Source organism: Mesoplodon bidens (assembly GCF_964165515.1).
Source record: "Mesoplodon bidens genome assembly, chromosome: 7".
Taxonomy (NCBI): domain Eukaryota; kingdom Metazoa; phylum Chordata; class Mammalia; order Artiodactyla; family Ziphiidae; genus Mesoplodon; species Mesoplodon bidens.
The window spans coordinates 64,274,233-64,289,291 of record NC_138164.1 but is presented as its reverse complement, the minus strand read 5'-3'; the positions used below and the strand labels follow the sequence as shown (position 1 = coordinate 64,289,291).

Genomic DNA, 15,059 nt, shown 5'->3' with positions numbered 1-15,059 from the left:
AATTAGTCAAGTGAAGAAGGGAGAAGACTGTCAAAGCCAAAGCCTTGGACTAGAACATAGGTTTTTCCAGCCCTTCCCTCTTGTCACACTGCTCTGTTTCTGCATAAACAGTCTATATGACATGAAGGATCTGGTATAGTGAGATTTAACATCCAAAGACTTGTTTCAAATCAAAGAGGAATCAGAAAAATATCTGGAGAAAAATGAAAACAAAAGTACAAAAATCCAAAACCTATGGGATGCAGCAAAAGCAGTTCTTAGAGGGAAGTTTATAGCAATACAAGCTTACCTCAGGAATCAAGAAAAATCTCAAAACAACCTAACTTTACACCTAAAGCAACTATAGAAAGAAGAACAAACAAAACCCAGAGTTACTAGAGGGAAAGAAATCATAAAGATCAGAGCAGAAATAAATGAAAAAGAGACTAAAAGAACAATAGAAAAGATTGATGAAACTAAAAGCTGATTCTTTAAAAAAAAAATAAGCAAAATTGATAAACCTTTAGCCAGACTCATCAGGAAAAAACGGGAGAGGGCCCAAACCAATAAAATCAGAAATGAAAAGGAGAAGTTAACAACCAACACCACAGAAATACAAAAGATCATGAGAGACTACTACGAACCACTGTACACCAACAAAATAGACAACCTAGAAGAAATGGACAAATTCTTAGAAAGGTACAGTCTCCCAAGACTGAACCAGGAAGAAATAGAAAATATGAACAGAGCAATTACCAGTACTGAAGTTGAATCAGTAATTTAAATATTCCCAACAAACGAAAGTCCAGGACCAGATGGCTTCACAGGTGAATTCCATCAAACATTTGGAGAAGAGTTAGCACTTGTCCTTCTGAAACTATTCCAAAACATTTCAGAGGAAGGAACACTTCCAACCTCATTCTGTGAGGCCACCATCACCCTGATACCCAAACTAGAAAAGGTATCACAAAAAAATAAAATTACAGGCCAGTATCACTGATGAATATAGATGCAAAAATCCTCAACAAAATACTAGCAAACTAAATCTAACAATACATTAAAAGGATCATCCTTCACGATCAAGTGGGATTGATTCCAGGGATGCAAGGATTTTTCAATATCTGCAAATCAATCAATGTGATACACCACAATAACAAATTGAAGAATAAAAACCATATAATCATCTCAATAGATAACAGAGAGCTTTTGATAGAATGGAACATCCACTTCTGATAAAAACACTACAGAAAGCAGGCATAGAGGGAACATACCTCAATATCATAAAGGCCATATATGACAAACCTACAGCCAACATCATACTCAGTGGTGAAAAGCTGAAGGCATTCCCTCTAAGATCAGGAAAAAGAGGATGCCCACTCTCACCACGGATCTTCCCGGACCGGGGTACGAACCCGTTTCCCCTGCATTGGCAGGCGGACTCTCAACCACTGCGCCACCAGGGAAGCCCCACTCTCACCACTTCTATTCAACATAGTTTGACATACGGATGGCTAACAGGCACGTTGAAAGGTACTCAACATCACTAATCATTAGAGAAATGCAAATCAAAGCTACAGTGACATTCTGTCACCTCACACTGGTCAGAATGGCCATCATCAAAAAGTCTACAAATACTAAACGAGGGAGAGCGTATAGAGAAAAGGAACCCTCCTACAGTTTGTGGGAACGTGAATTGGTACAGCCACTGTGGAGAACGGTATAACCTCTAGTGTAATGTAAACATGACTTTTATATGCTGGGAAACCAAAAAACTTGCGTGCCTAGCTAGCTTTATTGTGATATTTGCTTTATTTGTGGTGGTCTGGAGCTGAACCCACAATTTTCCAAAGTATGCCTATAATTGCAGTTCACATTGTAAGGATTAAATGAGCTCAAATAAGGAAACACCTAGCACACCTAGTACAGTGCACATAGGAGGTGCTTTTTTGTACCTTTTTCATTAAAGAGTCCATAGTCTCCTGATGGATGTCTAAACTGAGGCTTCCTGAGGATTGTGGGCATAAAGAAATACAGAGAATAGGTGTCGCTGTTGCTGCTCATGTTGAGTCCACAACAGCAGCCAGACATGGGGCTGGAGGATGAGCAAAGGATGCTGACTGGGTCCGGAGAGCCCAAGGAGAAGGAAGAGGAGGAGGAGGAATCAGTGGATCCCCTAACAACAGTGAGAGAGCAATGCGAGCAGCTGGAGAAATGTATAAAGGCTTGGGAGCGGCTAGAGCTCTGTGATGAGCATGTATCCTCCAGGTCACTGACAGAGGAGGATTGCACAGAGGAGGTCTTTGACTTCTTGCATGGAAGGGACCACTGCGTGGCCCACAAACTCTTTAACAGCTTGAAATAAGTGTGATGATTCATTCACCCCAGCCTTCATCACCTGAGCGTCGGGATATTTCCTTATGGTTTTGAACATGCCATTTCTTTCTTATTTGTATAACTAAGTTCATGTGAACCTCAAGGATTTTGGCTTAGGCAGGTAGCTTCCATGTAATTATCAGTGATTCCATCTTAATAAAGTCCAGTGGTCAGCAAAAAAATAAAAGAAATAGAGACAGGAAACACTGGGACACAGAGCGTTTTAAGCAGGGCTGGCAAGTTTCTGTTTTTGTTTGTATAATAGTTCAGATTTCCCATGGCTAGTTGGGTTGCATCTTATTTTGTGCAATTCAGAACAAATGCTACAGGGCGAGGTTGGTAGAATGACGTAACACTTGGGGGCAGTCAGCTAATGTATAGTCAGCTGGTCAGTGTTCTCTATAATGTAGCAGAAGGCAGAATCTTTCTGGAGATGAAATGGTTCAGACGTAGAATGATTCAGGGCCATCTTTTTCAAGAGACACATCAGAGATGTGAAAGGGAGAGACCAGCTGGCCGCCAAAATAGGATTTTACAGTTATGGTTACCTAGTACAGGGTCTTGCCTTTTATTGTGCTTGATTCCCACACATGAGCAGGCTCTCCGGGATTAGCTCAAATCACCAAAACTCAAAAGAGTCGGTATATAAGCCACAGACCCTAATTTCTTCAGTCACTTTGGAAATAATTCATTTTTGCCCCTTTCCAGGGCATCTCCTTTCTTGTATCAAGGTTCTCAGGAGGCAGCATTAGCTATCAGAAAGTTGCCTGAAATAAGAGGGAGGGGCTTAGTCCAATGGACAATTTTGTACAGGCTGCTGTGAAACCTGATATAGTATCCCAGCCCTGAAACAGTTAACTTCCCTCATGAGCCAGATCTTTAGGTTTCCCACAGTTACCATTTCTGTGTGAAATTTTGATACTACATTAATACACCAAGCAGCTGGGCTTCCCTGGTAGCGCAGTGGTTGAGAGTCCGCCTGCCGATGTAGGGGACACGGGTTCATGCCCCGGTCTTGGAAGATCCCACATGCCGCGGAGCAGCTGGGCCCGTGAGCCATGGCCACTGAGCCTGCGCGTCCGGAGCCTGTGCTCCGCAACGGGAGAGGCCACAACAGTGAGAGGCCCACGTACCGAAAGAAAACAACAAAAACCAAAAACCAAGCAGCTTTCTACGAATTTTTTCTGAGATTGTTAGCTTGCTTGCTCGCACTCTCTCTCATTCTCCCTCTCTCTCCTCTGCAAAAAAGAAGAAGAAAGAAAAGAAAAACATTACTTTTTGTAGATGTGTAGCATATTTCCAAAAGAATTTAAAAGAAACTGGTATGGTAGTTGCCTCTGGAAAAGATTACTGGTTAGCAGCACACAGGTATAGGAAAGTGGACTAATTTAATTGTCTGTCCTTTAGTATCTTTTGAATTCTATTCCTTATAGGTGTAATTCTATAGCTAGGTATGTATAACCTATTAAAAAATTAAATGTTTCAAATCAGTAGTCCCAGCCCTGAACACAACTATTTTATGTGTGTGTACCACTTTCTGTTCTCTTGTCCACAGGCAGATGTATTTAATATGGTTGCAATCACTTTGTCTATACCTATATCCAGTTAGCATGCTTTAATTGTGAGTATCAGAAAACCTTATCTCAAATTAACTTATAATGGCTATTTATTTCTTCATATGAACAGAAATCAGAGGCATTTCTTAGTATGGTATGGTTAAGTAGTTCATTTCTATCATTAAGGACCCAGTTTCTCTCTCTCTTTGGATTTTTCTTGTTCTCAACATTTGCTTTATCCCAAGGCTTTTTTTCTTTTAGAGTTACAGTATGACTGCCAGTGGTAATCAGGACTATAAAACATTCTTGTTCAGTCTAGTGAGAGATAGAGACAGAGAGAGAGAAAGAGAAAGAGAGTATGAGTGATTCATAGACCACCATCAGACCTGCTTCAAGCATTGAATATAAGTCCTTCCATTAGGACTCATAAGGCCAACTTAGGTGACCTAACCAGGAAGATGATGAGTGCTAATTAGCTTAGTCCAGTTGGACTCTACCTGGAACTAGGTTTGGGGCACCTTCTCTTGAACAAAATCAGGGTTCACTTAGTAAGGAAAAAGTGGAAAATTACTAACTAGGTAGGCAGCCAATGGAGCCCACTATGATACCTTAAAATTTTTTTTTCTGATGATATAAAACATACTTACCGATTGTATAAAACACTTGGAAAATAAAGCATAGTTAGGAGAAGGCACTAAAAAACACCCTAATACCTCTATCTAGAAAACAGGTTGCTCTGTTTTTCTCATATTTCATATATGTGTGTGTGTGTGTGTGTGTGTATATATATATATATATATATATATGGTTTTTACATAGTTGAGATCATATACCTTATTACCGTATTATATTTTAATGGTTGTAGACTATTCCATTGACTGTATGTACAGTAATTTATTTAATAATTCCTCTACCATTGAATAGTTAAGTAGTTAGTGGTTTTACTATAACAGTCCACATAACAAAGAATATTGTGGAGCGTAAAGCATTTCATTTCTGTTGAATGTTTCCCTTAGAATTACTTCTTAGCATAAAGCTACTGATCAAAACTTTTGACTATATGTGTGACTTTTATAACGTAGTACAGTTTTGTTTTCCAGAAGAATTATAGCAGCTTAAACTGCTATCAAAGTGTAAGTGAACCAGTTTCATTATAACCACTTCAGTGCTGTCATTTAAAAATTTTTTACCAATTTACTAGGTATAAAATGGTAAAAAGCTTTTGACATGATCTTTAATTGGTGTTATTATCCTTATTCTATGTTTGGCTTGGGTTTTTATTTACTACAGGGATCTGCAAAGACTTGGAGAACTTCAGTCTGAATTAGCAGGAGTAGCTGACTTCTCTGCTACCTATCTTAGGTGTCAGCTTCTTCTCATCAAGGTTGGTTTGAATCCATTTTGTTCATGAGTGTGTTGCTAAGAATGCAGTTTAATGGACCCAGCGGTGTTTGAGGCTGTAAGTAGAAAAATAACTGGTTTTATGCAACCGCTTAGCAATGGGGAAATTATGTACTCTGCAGTATAATTATATGTGCTTCTAATTAAAGAATTGTTAACTCATATAGGAATTTGAATTTTTTAATTTGGGAGAATTCCTTTATCATATAATTAGAGCAGGCTGGATAACCATTTGCATTAGAATCCCAAGGATTTTAATTGTTTTTTAATAATTTGATTAGCAAAGATCTTATATAAACATTTGTACTTTATATATTTATATATTTCTAAATGCTAATTTCATTTGGTCAAAGTCAAATTAGTCAAAGGTTGATTTCATTGCTCTTAAGAGCTAATGACTTGCTGTCATTTCATACTAGGTTGTTAGAGTACATATATACACACACACAAAATTGGTACCCAAAACTGTTTCAGTTCACTGAGTTGAAGACCAGTTAAACTAGCTCAATAGCTGTCAGCTTCTGCAGCAGAGTTCTGCTATAAATTTAGGCTTAGAATTTAGAAGAGCCCTTCTAACTTGATAAGACTTAACTTGGCTTTAGTTCTAAATGTGGTTAGTCTTCAAAGTTATTAATGATATTTGACCAAAGTCAGAATAAATGGAGGCGTCAGAAATTATTTGCCACTGTAAGATATGTGAGCTTAGGGTTGTATAGGTGTGTGTATGCATGTGAAGATGAGTGTGTACACTGAAGTAGGTTGGGATTTAAACAGTCCTTATTTGGCTAGATAGATTCTGTCAAATATATATGCCTGTGTAACCACCACCACAGTTAAGATATAGAAGATTTCTATTACCCCCAAAAGTTCCTTCATGTCCCTTTGCACAGTTATTTGGCTTTTCCAAGCTTCTATGAAACAAGGCTAATAATAACTCTACCCAGGTAAGGATTGGTAGCAAGCAGTGCATGTGAAAACCCTTCGTCTAGTGTCTGGTACATAGAGAGTGCCATGTCAGTGTTGGTCTTCTTCCTTCTTCCTTGGCTTGTTGTCTTCTAGATAGGAATACAAGAAGGCCTTTGAAAAGAATCCACTTTTCTTTAGTAGGAAAAGAGAAGAGATTACTCCTAAAAATAACACAGAACTATGTTTTTTATTCAGCGTCATGTAGGAGAAGTGTAGGTAAGGGACCCAGACTTAGAACCCAAGGCAGGCAAGTGTTTGATAATAGGGGAGGAGCTAAATAAATCGTGGCACGTCTACTCAACAGTATATTCTGTAGCAGTAATGATCTTTATGAAGAATTATATAAGAACATGACCAAATATGACATAATGTTATGTACCCAAAGAAGCATACAAAATTACTTCTGCTTTCTGACTACAACTATATAAAAAAACATGCATATAGGAAATGATTGGAAGCAAACATTCAAAAACAGTAACTCTTAATGGTAGTATGATTTAGGTTATTAAACAATTTCTATATCTACAGTCTAGACCTGCCACTGTCAAATACAGTAGTCCCTAGGTATGTGCGACCATTGAGCACTTTAAATGTTCATGTTGAGGACTTCCCTGGTGGTGCAGTGGCTAAGAATCCGCCTGCCAATGCAGGGGACACGGGTTCGATCCCTGGTCTGGGAAGATCCCACGTGCCGCGGAGCAACTAAGCCCGTGCACCACAACTACTGAGCCTGCGCTCTAGAGCCCACGAGCCACAACTACTGAGCCCAAATGGCACAACTACTGAGTCCCACATGCCTAGAGCCCGTGCTTTGCAACAAGAGAAGCCACCACAGTGAGAAGCTCGTGCACCGCAAGGAAGAGTAGCCCCGCTCGCCGCAACTAGAGAAAGCCCGCGCCCATCAACAGAGACCCAATGCAGCCAAAGATAAATAAACAAAAAATAAATAAATTTATAAAAATAAATAAATGTTCATATTGAGATGTACTGTAAGTGTAAAATACACACTGGATTTCTTAGACTTAGTATGAAAAAAATGTAAACTATCATTAATAATTTAAAAAATATTGATTGCATAGTGAAATAATATTTATACTGGGTTAAGTAAACTATATTAAAATTAATTTCACCTGTTTCTTTTTACTTTTAAAGATGTGGCTACTATAAAGTGTAAAATTACCTACACAGCTTGTGTTATATTTCTGTTGTATAGTGTTAGTCTAGGTTTTCTGGAATGTCATTATGTCTGTAATTAAGAAGGGCTGTGAAAATAAGAGACTATAGCAGAGGTTTAGATGAGATCGCTGTATGGATGGATAGGCGAGGAGGGAGATGGAAGGTAAAATCCATGGCTGTAAGTGATAGTTTTAAATGTGCAGAGACTGAGAGAGGGAGGAATCTAGGAAAGCTTGATTTCTTGTTTGAGTATGTTGGTAAGATGATGGGGCTGTTCAAAGGATAGTGAGCATGGAGCAAAGAAAAAGGAACTAAGTCAGGGAAGAAGGGTCTAGGCAGTCTGGTTAGTCCAGTGACTCTGGGATCAAGGAGGTCCCAGAGCCTCAGAAGCCTGGCTTGCCTGGACATTCTTGGTGAGGCCTTCATGGCTCCTGCACTCTGCTTGCAAGCTCTGGTCTGGAACATAGGGTCTTTGGGCCAAGAATTGAATGGGGAGGAGTTCATTTGGCCCAAATCATTGGTCTCCTCTCTGTCCATAATAGGTAGGGCTTATTGGCCTAAAAGAATAAGAATGAGAGGAATTCTTGATCATAGTAAATTTTCAAAGCAAAACAGACACTTAAGTCTCAAATTATATGGCAGCCTTCTTGACCTCTGTGTTCTGTCCTCTCCTGATTTGTTAGGCCTTACAGGAAAAGCTGTGGAATGTGGCTGCCCCTTTGTATTTGAAGCAGAGTGATTTGGCCTCAGCAGCAGCAAAACAGGTAAGCTTATTGAGACCTTCTCCTCAGGTGGATCTCTGTCCAGATCTCTGTCCAGAAATTGCATTGTCTAAGTTAGAGTCAGAGGCCTTCACAAGGCTCTGCTGTGGCCTCCCCATTTTCAGCCTGTGTCAGAAGTTAGTGATATGAGAAACAGCATAATTAGGGGACACAGCACTGGCTTTAGAGTCAGGGGACTTGGGTTCTGTTCCCATGTCTGCCTCTAATTTGTTGGGTGGTGTTGAGCAGGTTACTTAACCTCCCTGATTTCTAAGATTTCTTTTGTGTTCTAAAATATTATTAGTTTGTATTTCAGATATACTAAAATCCAATAAATACTATCATGAATCTTTGATCTGAAAATGTAGCTGAACTCATTTTGAGGTGGTTTATATCTTTAGCCTGTACCATCTCTCTTTCTCTCTCTTTTCTTTAACCATCTCTTGAATATTTAAAGGTCTTTTTTTTTCCTCCTCAGTTCATTAAGTAGCATTTAATTTTACTTGCCTTAAGTTTATTTCTTTCTAGTTTTGAGCAGTTTCCTTTCATTCTTGGGTATTGGGATTTGGTGAACTTTTCTGGGTCATGTCTTCCCAATAGTAAGTCTGTATATGACTAATTACAACCCAGTAGGAAGATAATGATGGTGACTATGATTGTTACATTACAGTTCACTAAATGATTTCAAGTCTATTTTAATTAGCCCTCATAATAATCCCATTAGGTTGGAATAAGTATTAAGTCCATTTTACAGATGAAACAATGCTCAGCAAGGTTATATTCATAGAGCTATAGGTAGTAGGTCAGGGACTTGAGCTCAGGTACTCTGATACCCAGAGTCTGTTTTCTTTCCACTACTCTGCTTCATCTCTCATCTAATCTAGACTCCCTCTCAGACCTGCCATGTGGCTTGTTGTAGGGAGTAGAACTTAATGACAACAGACCACCAATGGGCCATGTTGGGAGGGATGGGACAGGGAGCAGTAGTCTGGAAGAAAGAGAAAGGAATTACCATTGCTATGTGACAGTTACTGTGCTAAGCACCTACCATACCCCATTTAATCCTTTAAATTTTATGATGTTGGTGCTGTTTCTTCTGCATTTACAGATAGGGAAACTAAGGCACCATGTAATTAGGAAACTTATCTTACTGTCAGTTGTAGAAGACAACTGACAGGGCTCTGACTCCAAAGCCTTCAATGGGAGGCAAGCATCATTGCCTGCTATCATTGCTTGCCTCCCATTGAAGAAAGGGAAGGGAAAGAGAAGCATGATTTGGCGGGGAGTCGCTGACTTGGATAGAATAGAGCGAGAGCTTAAGATGTCCTGGGCTTGAGCTGAGGTCACTGACATTGTTTTCTGCACTGATTCCCTCCCTAAAATCCCTCTGACAGACCAGGCCCATAGAACAGTCTGGATGGCTAACAGGTGGTCAATGGTTCCTAATACTAAGTTCTTGAGGACTTTCCTGAGGATTACGTTTCCGTACGTATTCATTTGCCACCACATCACAGTGAATTTGCTTTAGTTACAAGCAGTGCTTTACAGTTTTATCAGTGTTTAAACTTTCATATCTTTATATCATCAACTAAGATGATATTACCAGATGAAAGTTTGTTTTTTTAATTGACTAATTTATTCTCTCAACATGTATATTAATTTCTCTCAAGTTACACTAATTTCTCTCAACATAGGCACTTAAAAATTTCAGTTCTGAATTAAAGCATAGGCATTAAAGAAAGCACTCTGTTCAGATCTGGTTTCACTTAGAATCCTGTGCTGCTCTTTGCTCTTAAGTAAGACTATAATGATATTTTTGCTGCTTATTACTTACCTTTTCCTTATAGATCATGGAAGAAACCTACAAAATGGAGTTCATGTATAGTGGCGTGGAGAACAAGCAGGTGGTGATTATCCATCACATGAGGCTGCAGGCCAAAGCCTTGCAACTTATAGTAACAGCACGGACTGCTCGAGGGTAAGATGTGTGGTTGGTGAAAAAGGGTGGCTGAGTCCTTTTAAAGACACTTAACAACTGCATTCAGAGATCTCACCAAGGTTAATGATGCGTGGAATAATATTTAGGAAAGACTACCTAAGGGATATACAAGCTCTTCATTTTTTCAGATATTCCAAGTTACATTCTTGGATCAGATTAGATCCCTGGAAAAACCCTTTGGTGGCTCTCCATTGCCTACAACACAACATAGGGCTTCATCTGGCAACAAGGCATTCTGTATAGTCCTTGATAGATTTCTTTAAGAATATAGTGCCAGAACCACATTTTTTCTCTTCTGATGGGACTAGTGCTCTACCTTAGGCAGTAAAGACAAATTATGAGAATGTGTGGTGCTGTGAGACTACTTTGTTCAAATCCTGACCTCTCTACTTACTTGTTGTTTGATTACAGACAGGTTTTTTTTAGCCTCTCTGTGCCTTGTTTTCCTGTCTGTAAAATGAGAACCATGACAGCATCTATCTCATGGGGTTTCCGTGAAAAATGAATGGGATAATACATGTTAAAGCGCTTAGCATGGTACTTAGTACATAGTAAGAGCTCATTATAATTGTAGCTGTTAGACTTTCTGATAATGAGAATTGCTATATTTCATTGATTCTAAAATGCACATTTAAAAATTTTACTTCTCTGAAATCAGATATTTTGATGGTGTGCCATAGTTTCATTGAAAGTGTTTTTGTTTCTGGTGTTTCATAAAATAAAAGTGCATCTTAAAAAAAAAAAGTGCATCTTAAGAATAATGGCACCATGGATTTAATATAATATATACTTAGGAAACACGTTATCAGACAGGAGGCACATTTGATGCTCAGCCCACCAGTTGTGTCAACCTAAAAATAGTGTAGAGAAATAAATGAGTGTTTAAGTAAGCACTGAAAAATACATTAAAATGAACATTGTATTATTTTATTTCTTTGCTTATCTTGATAGCGACCTGATAAACTCAGGTAGTGATTTAATCTTAGAGATAGCCATACATTCATTTAACAAATGTTTAATTCCTGCTATGTGCCAGTCACGGCTGAGAAAAGATAGGTGCTTGTGATGGCATCTACACATTTTTATTTAAAGAAAATAAATATCTTTTTCAGTTTATATATGATTGTTGTAAAAATTTAAATATTGCAGATTGAGTGAACATTCTGTTCTCTGGTAATCTACCCCTTGTAAAACAAATGGCTAAAAGTGTAGATTATAAATGTGTGTATTAGCGTAAATCGAATCATAATATACTTGGCTGTTCTGCCATATTTTCATTTCATCCAACAATATAATATTTCATATTTCCATGTCATTATATAAAGATTCCAATATATTTGGTGTTTACTCATGCTATATTATTTTATATTTTCCATTTGTATTCATTCCTGCTTCTTTTTCTTTTTCCTTGATTTTTGCTGGAAATTTTTGATTGTTTTGTTTCTTTTTGTTTCTTTCTTCTTCCAGGGGTTTGAAAGTTCTGTACCCTAATTTTAACCTATTCAAGTGAGAGGCAGTAGAACATAATGATTAAGAGGGCTGGGGTGCCTCATTGCTTTGATTCAGATCTTGACTCCACCATTTGCAAACTTAGTGACCTTGGACAAGTTACTTAAGAACTTCTGTCTCAGTTTGTTTCCCATAAGTTAAACTGGGATAATAATAGTACTTGCCTCTCTGTCATAGGGTTTTGTAAGGATTATTGAATTATTATATGTAAAGCCCTTAAAATACTGCCTGACACATTAAGAGTAAACACTTGACAAATGTTAGCTCATTTTAGTTGTATAAATAGTATTTTTACTCATATATATATATATTAAATTTTGTTTTTTTATTTTTGGCTGTGTTGGGTCCTTGTTGCTGTGCACGGGCTTTCTTTTTGCAGCGAGTGGGGGCTACTCTTCATTGCGGTGCGTGGGCTTCTCATTGCAGTGGCTTCTCTTTGTTGCAGAGCACGGGCTCTAGAGCACAGGCTCAGTAGTTGTGGCACACGGGTGTAGTTGCTCCATGACATGTGGGACCTTCCTGGACCAGGGCTCGAACCCATGTCCCCTGCACTGGCTGGCGGATTCTTAACCACTGCGCCACCAGGGAATCCCTACCCTTATATTTTTAATAAACAGATTGACCTTATATTTTTCAGCATTAAAAAATAGAATTTATGATCATCTCTATCAAGACCACATCTAATCAAAATGAAAGTTTTAGTGTATTTTTATTTGATTGTTTCATGCTGTTAAATAATTTAGAATTTAGTTTCAGACTGTTCTTTTCTTAAATTGAAGTATAGTTGGTATACAATATTAGTTTCAGGTGTACAGCATAGTGATTCAGTATTTTTACAGATTATACTCCATTAAAAGTTATTATAAGATAATGGCTATAATTCCCTGTGCTGTACAATATATTGGATTATGGTTTTTAACGTATCTCTTATTTTAAGAATTCTTTCTTAAAATATGCATTACTCTTTATAAGTACATTATCAAAATAATTTAGCTCCAGCTTACCCACCACTGTTCTTTTTGTATCACAATTGCCTTTTAAAATTCCTTGTTCTAATTCACTATTTATCTGACTGGAACACATTCGCTAGTATTGTTTTTCAGAGTAAGTATATAAGTAGTATTGAGACTTCGTATATCTAAAACTGCTTTTCTTTTGCTCTCATACATAATTGGAATTCTTTCAGAACTGTTAATATTGCTATGTTGCCTTTTAGTATTTAATGTTACAGTTGGGATGTCTGATGTCTGTCTGGTTCTCTTTCCTTTGTAGTTAGCTTATTTTTCATGGCTCAAAGCTGTAAACTTCTCTTTTTCTTTTTAGAATTCAGAAATTTCATCAGGATATGTCTAGTTATGTGTTTCCTTTCATTATTCTTACTGACCTTTAATGGGACTTTAAAGTCTCAGCTCTGTTTTATCTCAGGGATTTTTTCCCTCTATTATTTCTTTAATTACTACTTCTTCTATCCACTCCAGTCTGCCATACTAGATATTGTATCTTCTGGATCTATTTTCCCTATATCTTATCTTTTCTCTCATAATTTCAGTTTCTTTTTCTACTTTATATTCTGAGTAAATTCCTCAACGTACTCTTTTAATTTACCATTTCAGTTTTCATCATTTTTCATTCTAGTGTTCTTCAGTTGTTGAGTTGATTTCATTATTATTATTTCCAAGTGTGCTTTCTTCTGTGTACCTTTTTTGTAGCAGTTTTTCTCACTTTATCAATGCGATATCCTTTCAAATCTCCTCTTAAATCTTTTTTTTTTTTTGCATTGATAAATGTTCATTTATTTATAGGGATGGATGTTGATGATTCATTGGACCCATTTAACTTTTCTTATTACATTATTGGCCATACATAAAACTAAAAGAAGAAAAAGAAATCTTTCCTTAAATCAACCATGCAGAGAAAATGAAAGTAAATCATTTTGATGTATATCCTTTAAGACTTCTTCTACATTTATGACAGATAATGTTATTTTTTTCTACTTCAGCAACTGAGTTATGCTGTAAACATCGTTTCAAAAGCTGCCCTTTACACTTAACATATTGACGAAGATGCTGACACTGACGATGGTAGCAATGTTTATTAAGCACTTACTATGTACCGAACACTGGGCTTTAATTGCATTGGCTCATTTCTTTTTATTTATTTATTTATTTATTTATTATTATTATTTTTATTAGTCTCTGCTTTACAACAAAGTGAGTCAGTCATACATATACATCTGTTCCCACATCCCCTCCCTCCTGCATCTCCCTCCTTCCCACCCTCCCCATCCAACCCCTCCAGGCGGCCACAAAGCACCTAGCCGATCCCCCCGCGCCACGCGGTCACCCCCCACCATCCATCCACCCCACTCCCGGCAGTGTATACACGTCCATGCCTCTCCCCCGCCCCGTCACAGCCCACCTCCCCCATATCCCCAAGCCCACCCCCAGTAGGTCTGTGTCTCTATTCCTGTTTTACCCCTAAGTTCTTCATGACATTTTTTTTCTTAAATTCCATATATATGTGTTAGCATACGGTATTTGTCTTTCTCTTTCTGACTTACTTCACTCTGTATGACAGACTCTAGGTCTATCCACCTCATTACAAATAGCTCACTTTCGTTTCTTTTTATGGCTGAGTAATATTCCATTGTATATATGTGCCACATCTTCTTTATCCATTCATCCGATGGTGGACACTTAGGTTGTTTCCATCTCCGGGCTATTGTGAATAGAGCTGCAATGAACATTTTGGTACATGTCTCTTTTTGAATTATGGTTTTCTCAGGGTATATGCCTAGTAGTGGGATTGCTGGGTCATAGGGTAGTTCTATTTGTAGTTTTTTAAGGAACCTCCATACTGTTCTCCATAGTGGCTGTACCAATTCAAATCCCCACCAGCATTGCAAGAGTGTTCCCTTTTCTCCACAGCCTCTCCAGCATTTATTGTTTCTAGATTTCTTGATGATGGCCATTCTGACTGGTGTGAGATGATATCTCATTGTAGTTTTGATTTGCATTTCTCTAATGATTAATGATGTTGAGCATTCTTTCATGTGTTTGTTGGCAGTCTGTATATCTTCTTTGGAGAAATGCCTATTTAAGTCTTCTGCCCATTTTTGGATTGGGTTGTTTGTTTTTTTGCTATTGAGCTGCATGAGCTGTTTATAAATTTTGAAGATTAATCCTTTGTCAGTTGCTTCATTTGCAAATATTTTCTCCCATTCTGAGGGTTGTCTTTTGGTCTTCTTTATGGTTTCCTTTGCTGTGCAAAAGCTTTGAAGTTTCATTAGGTCCCATTTGTTTATTTTTGTTTTGATTTCCATTTCTCTAGGAGGTGGAT

The 15,059-nt window shown here is 37.8% G+C and overlaps 2 protein-coding genes across 2 annotated transcripts in view; both read left to right on the top strand.

Annotated features, from left to right (window-relative positions):
* The window catches only part of INTS4 (integrator complex subunit 4), a 121,648-nt gene that overhangs the window by 85,758 nt on the left and 20,831 nt on the right, over nucleotides 1–15,059 (top strand). The window contains exons 16-18 of the mRNA XM_081241318.1: nucleotides 5,199–5,292; nucleotides 8,135–8,215; nucleotides 10,060–10,190. Coding sequence (XP_081097444.1) covers nucleotides 5,199–5,292; nucleotides 8,135–8,215; nucleotides 10,060–10,190 — 306 coding nt within the window. The remainder of the gene's footprint in view (nucleotides 1–5,198; nucleotides 5,293–8,134; nucleotides 8,216–10,059; nucleotides 10,191–15,059) is intronic.
* On the top strand, nucleotides 1,871–2,628 carry LOC308620352 (cytochrome b-c1 complex subunit 6, mitochondrial). The gene has a single exon (XM_081239852.1). The coding sequence runs from the start codon at nucleotides 2,039–2,041 to the stop codon at nucleotides 2,339–2,341; it is 303 nt and encodes a 100-aa protein (XP_081095978.1). The 5' UTR covers nucleotides 1,871–2,038; the 3' UTR covers nucleotides 2,342–2,628.

Coding starts and splice junctions, on each gene's coding strand:
- LOC308620352 (XM_081239852.1), top strand. CDS start 2,039: ATGTTGAGTCCACAACAGCAGCCAGACATGGGGCTGGAGGATGAGCAA.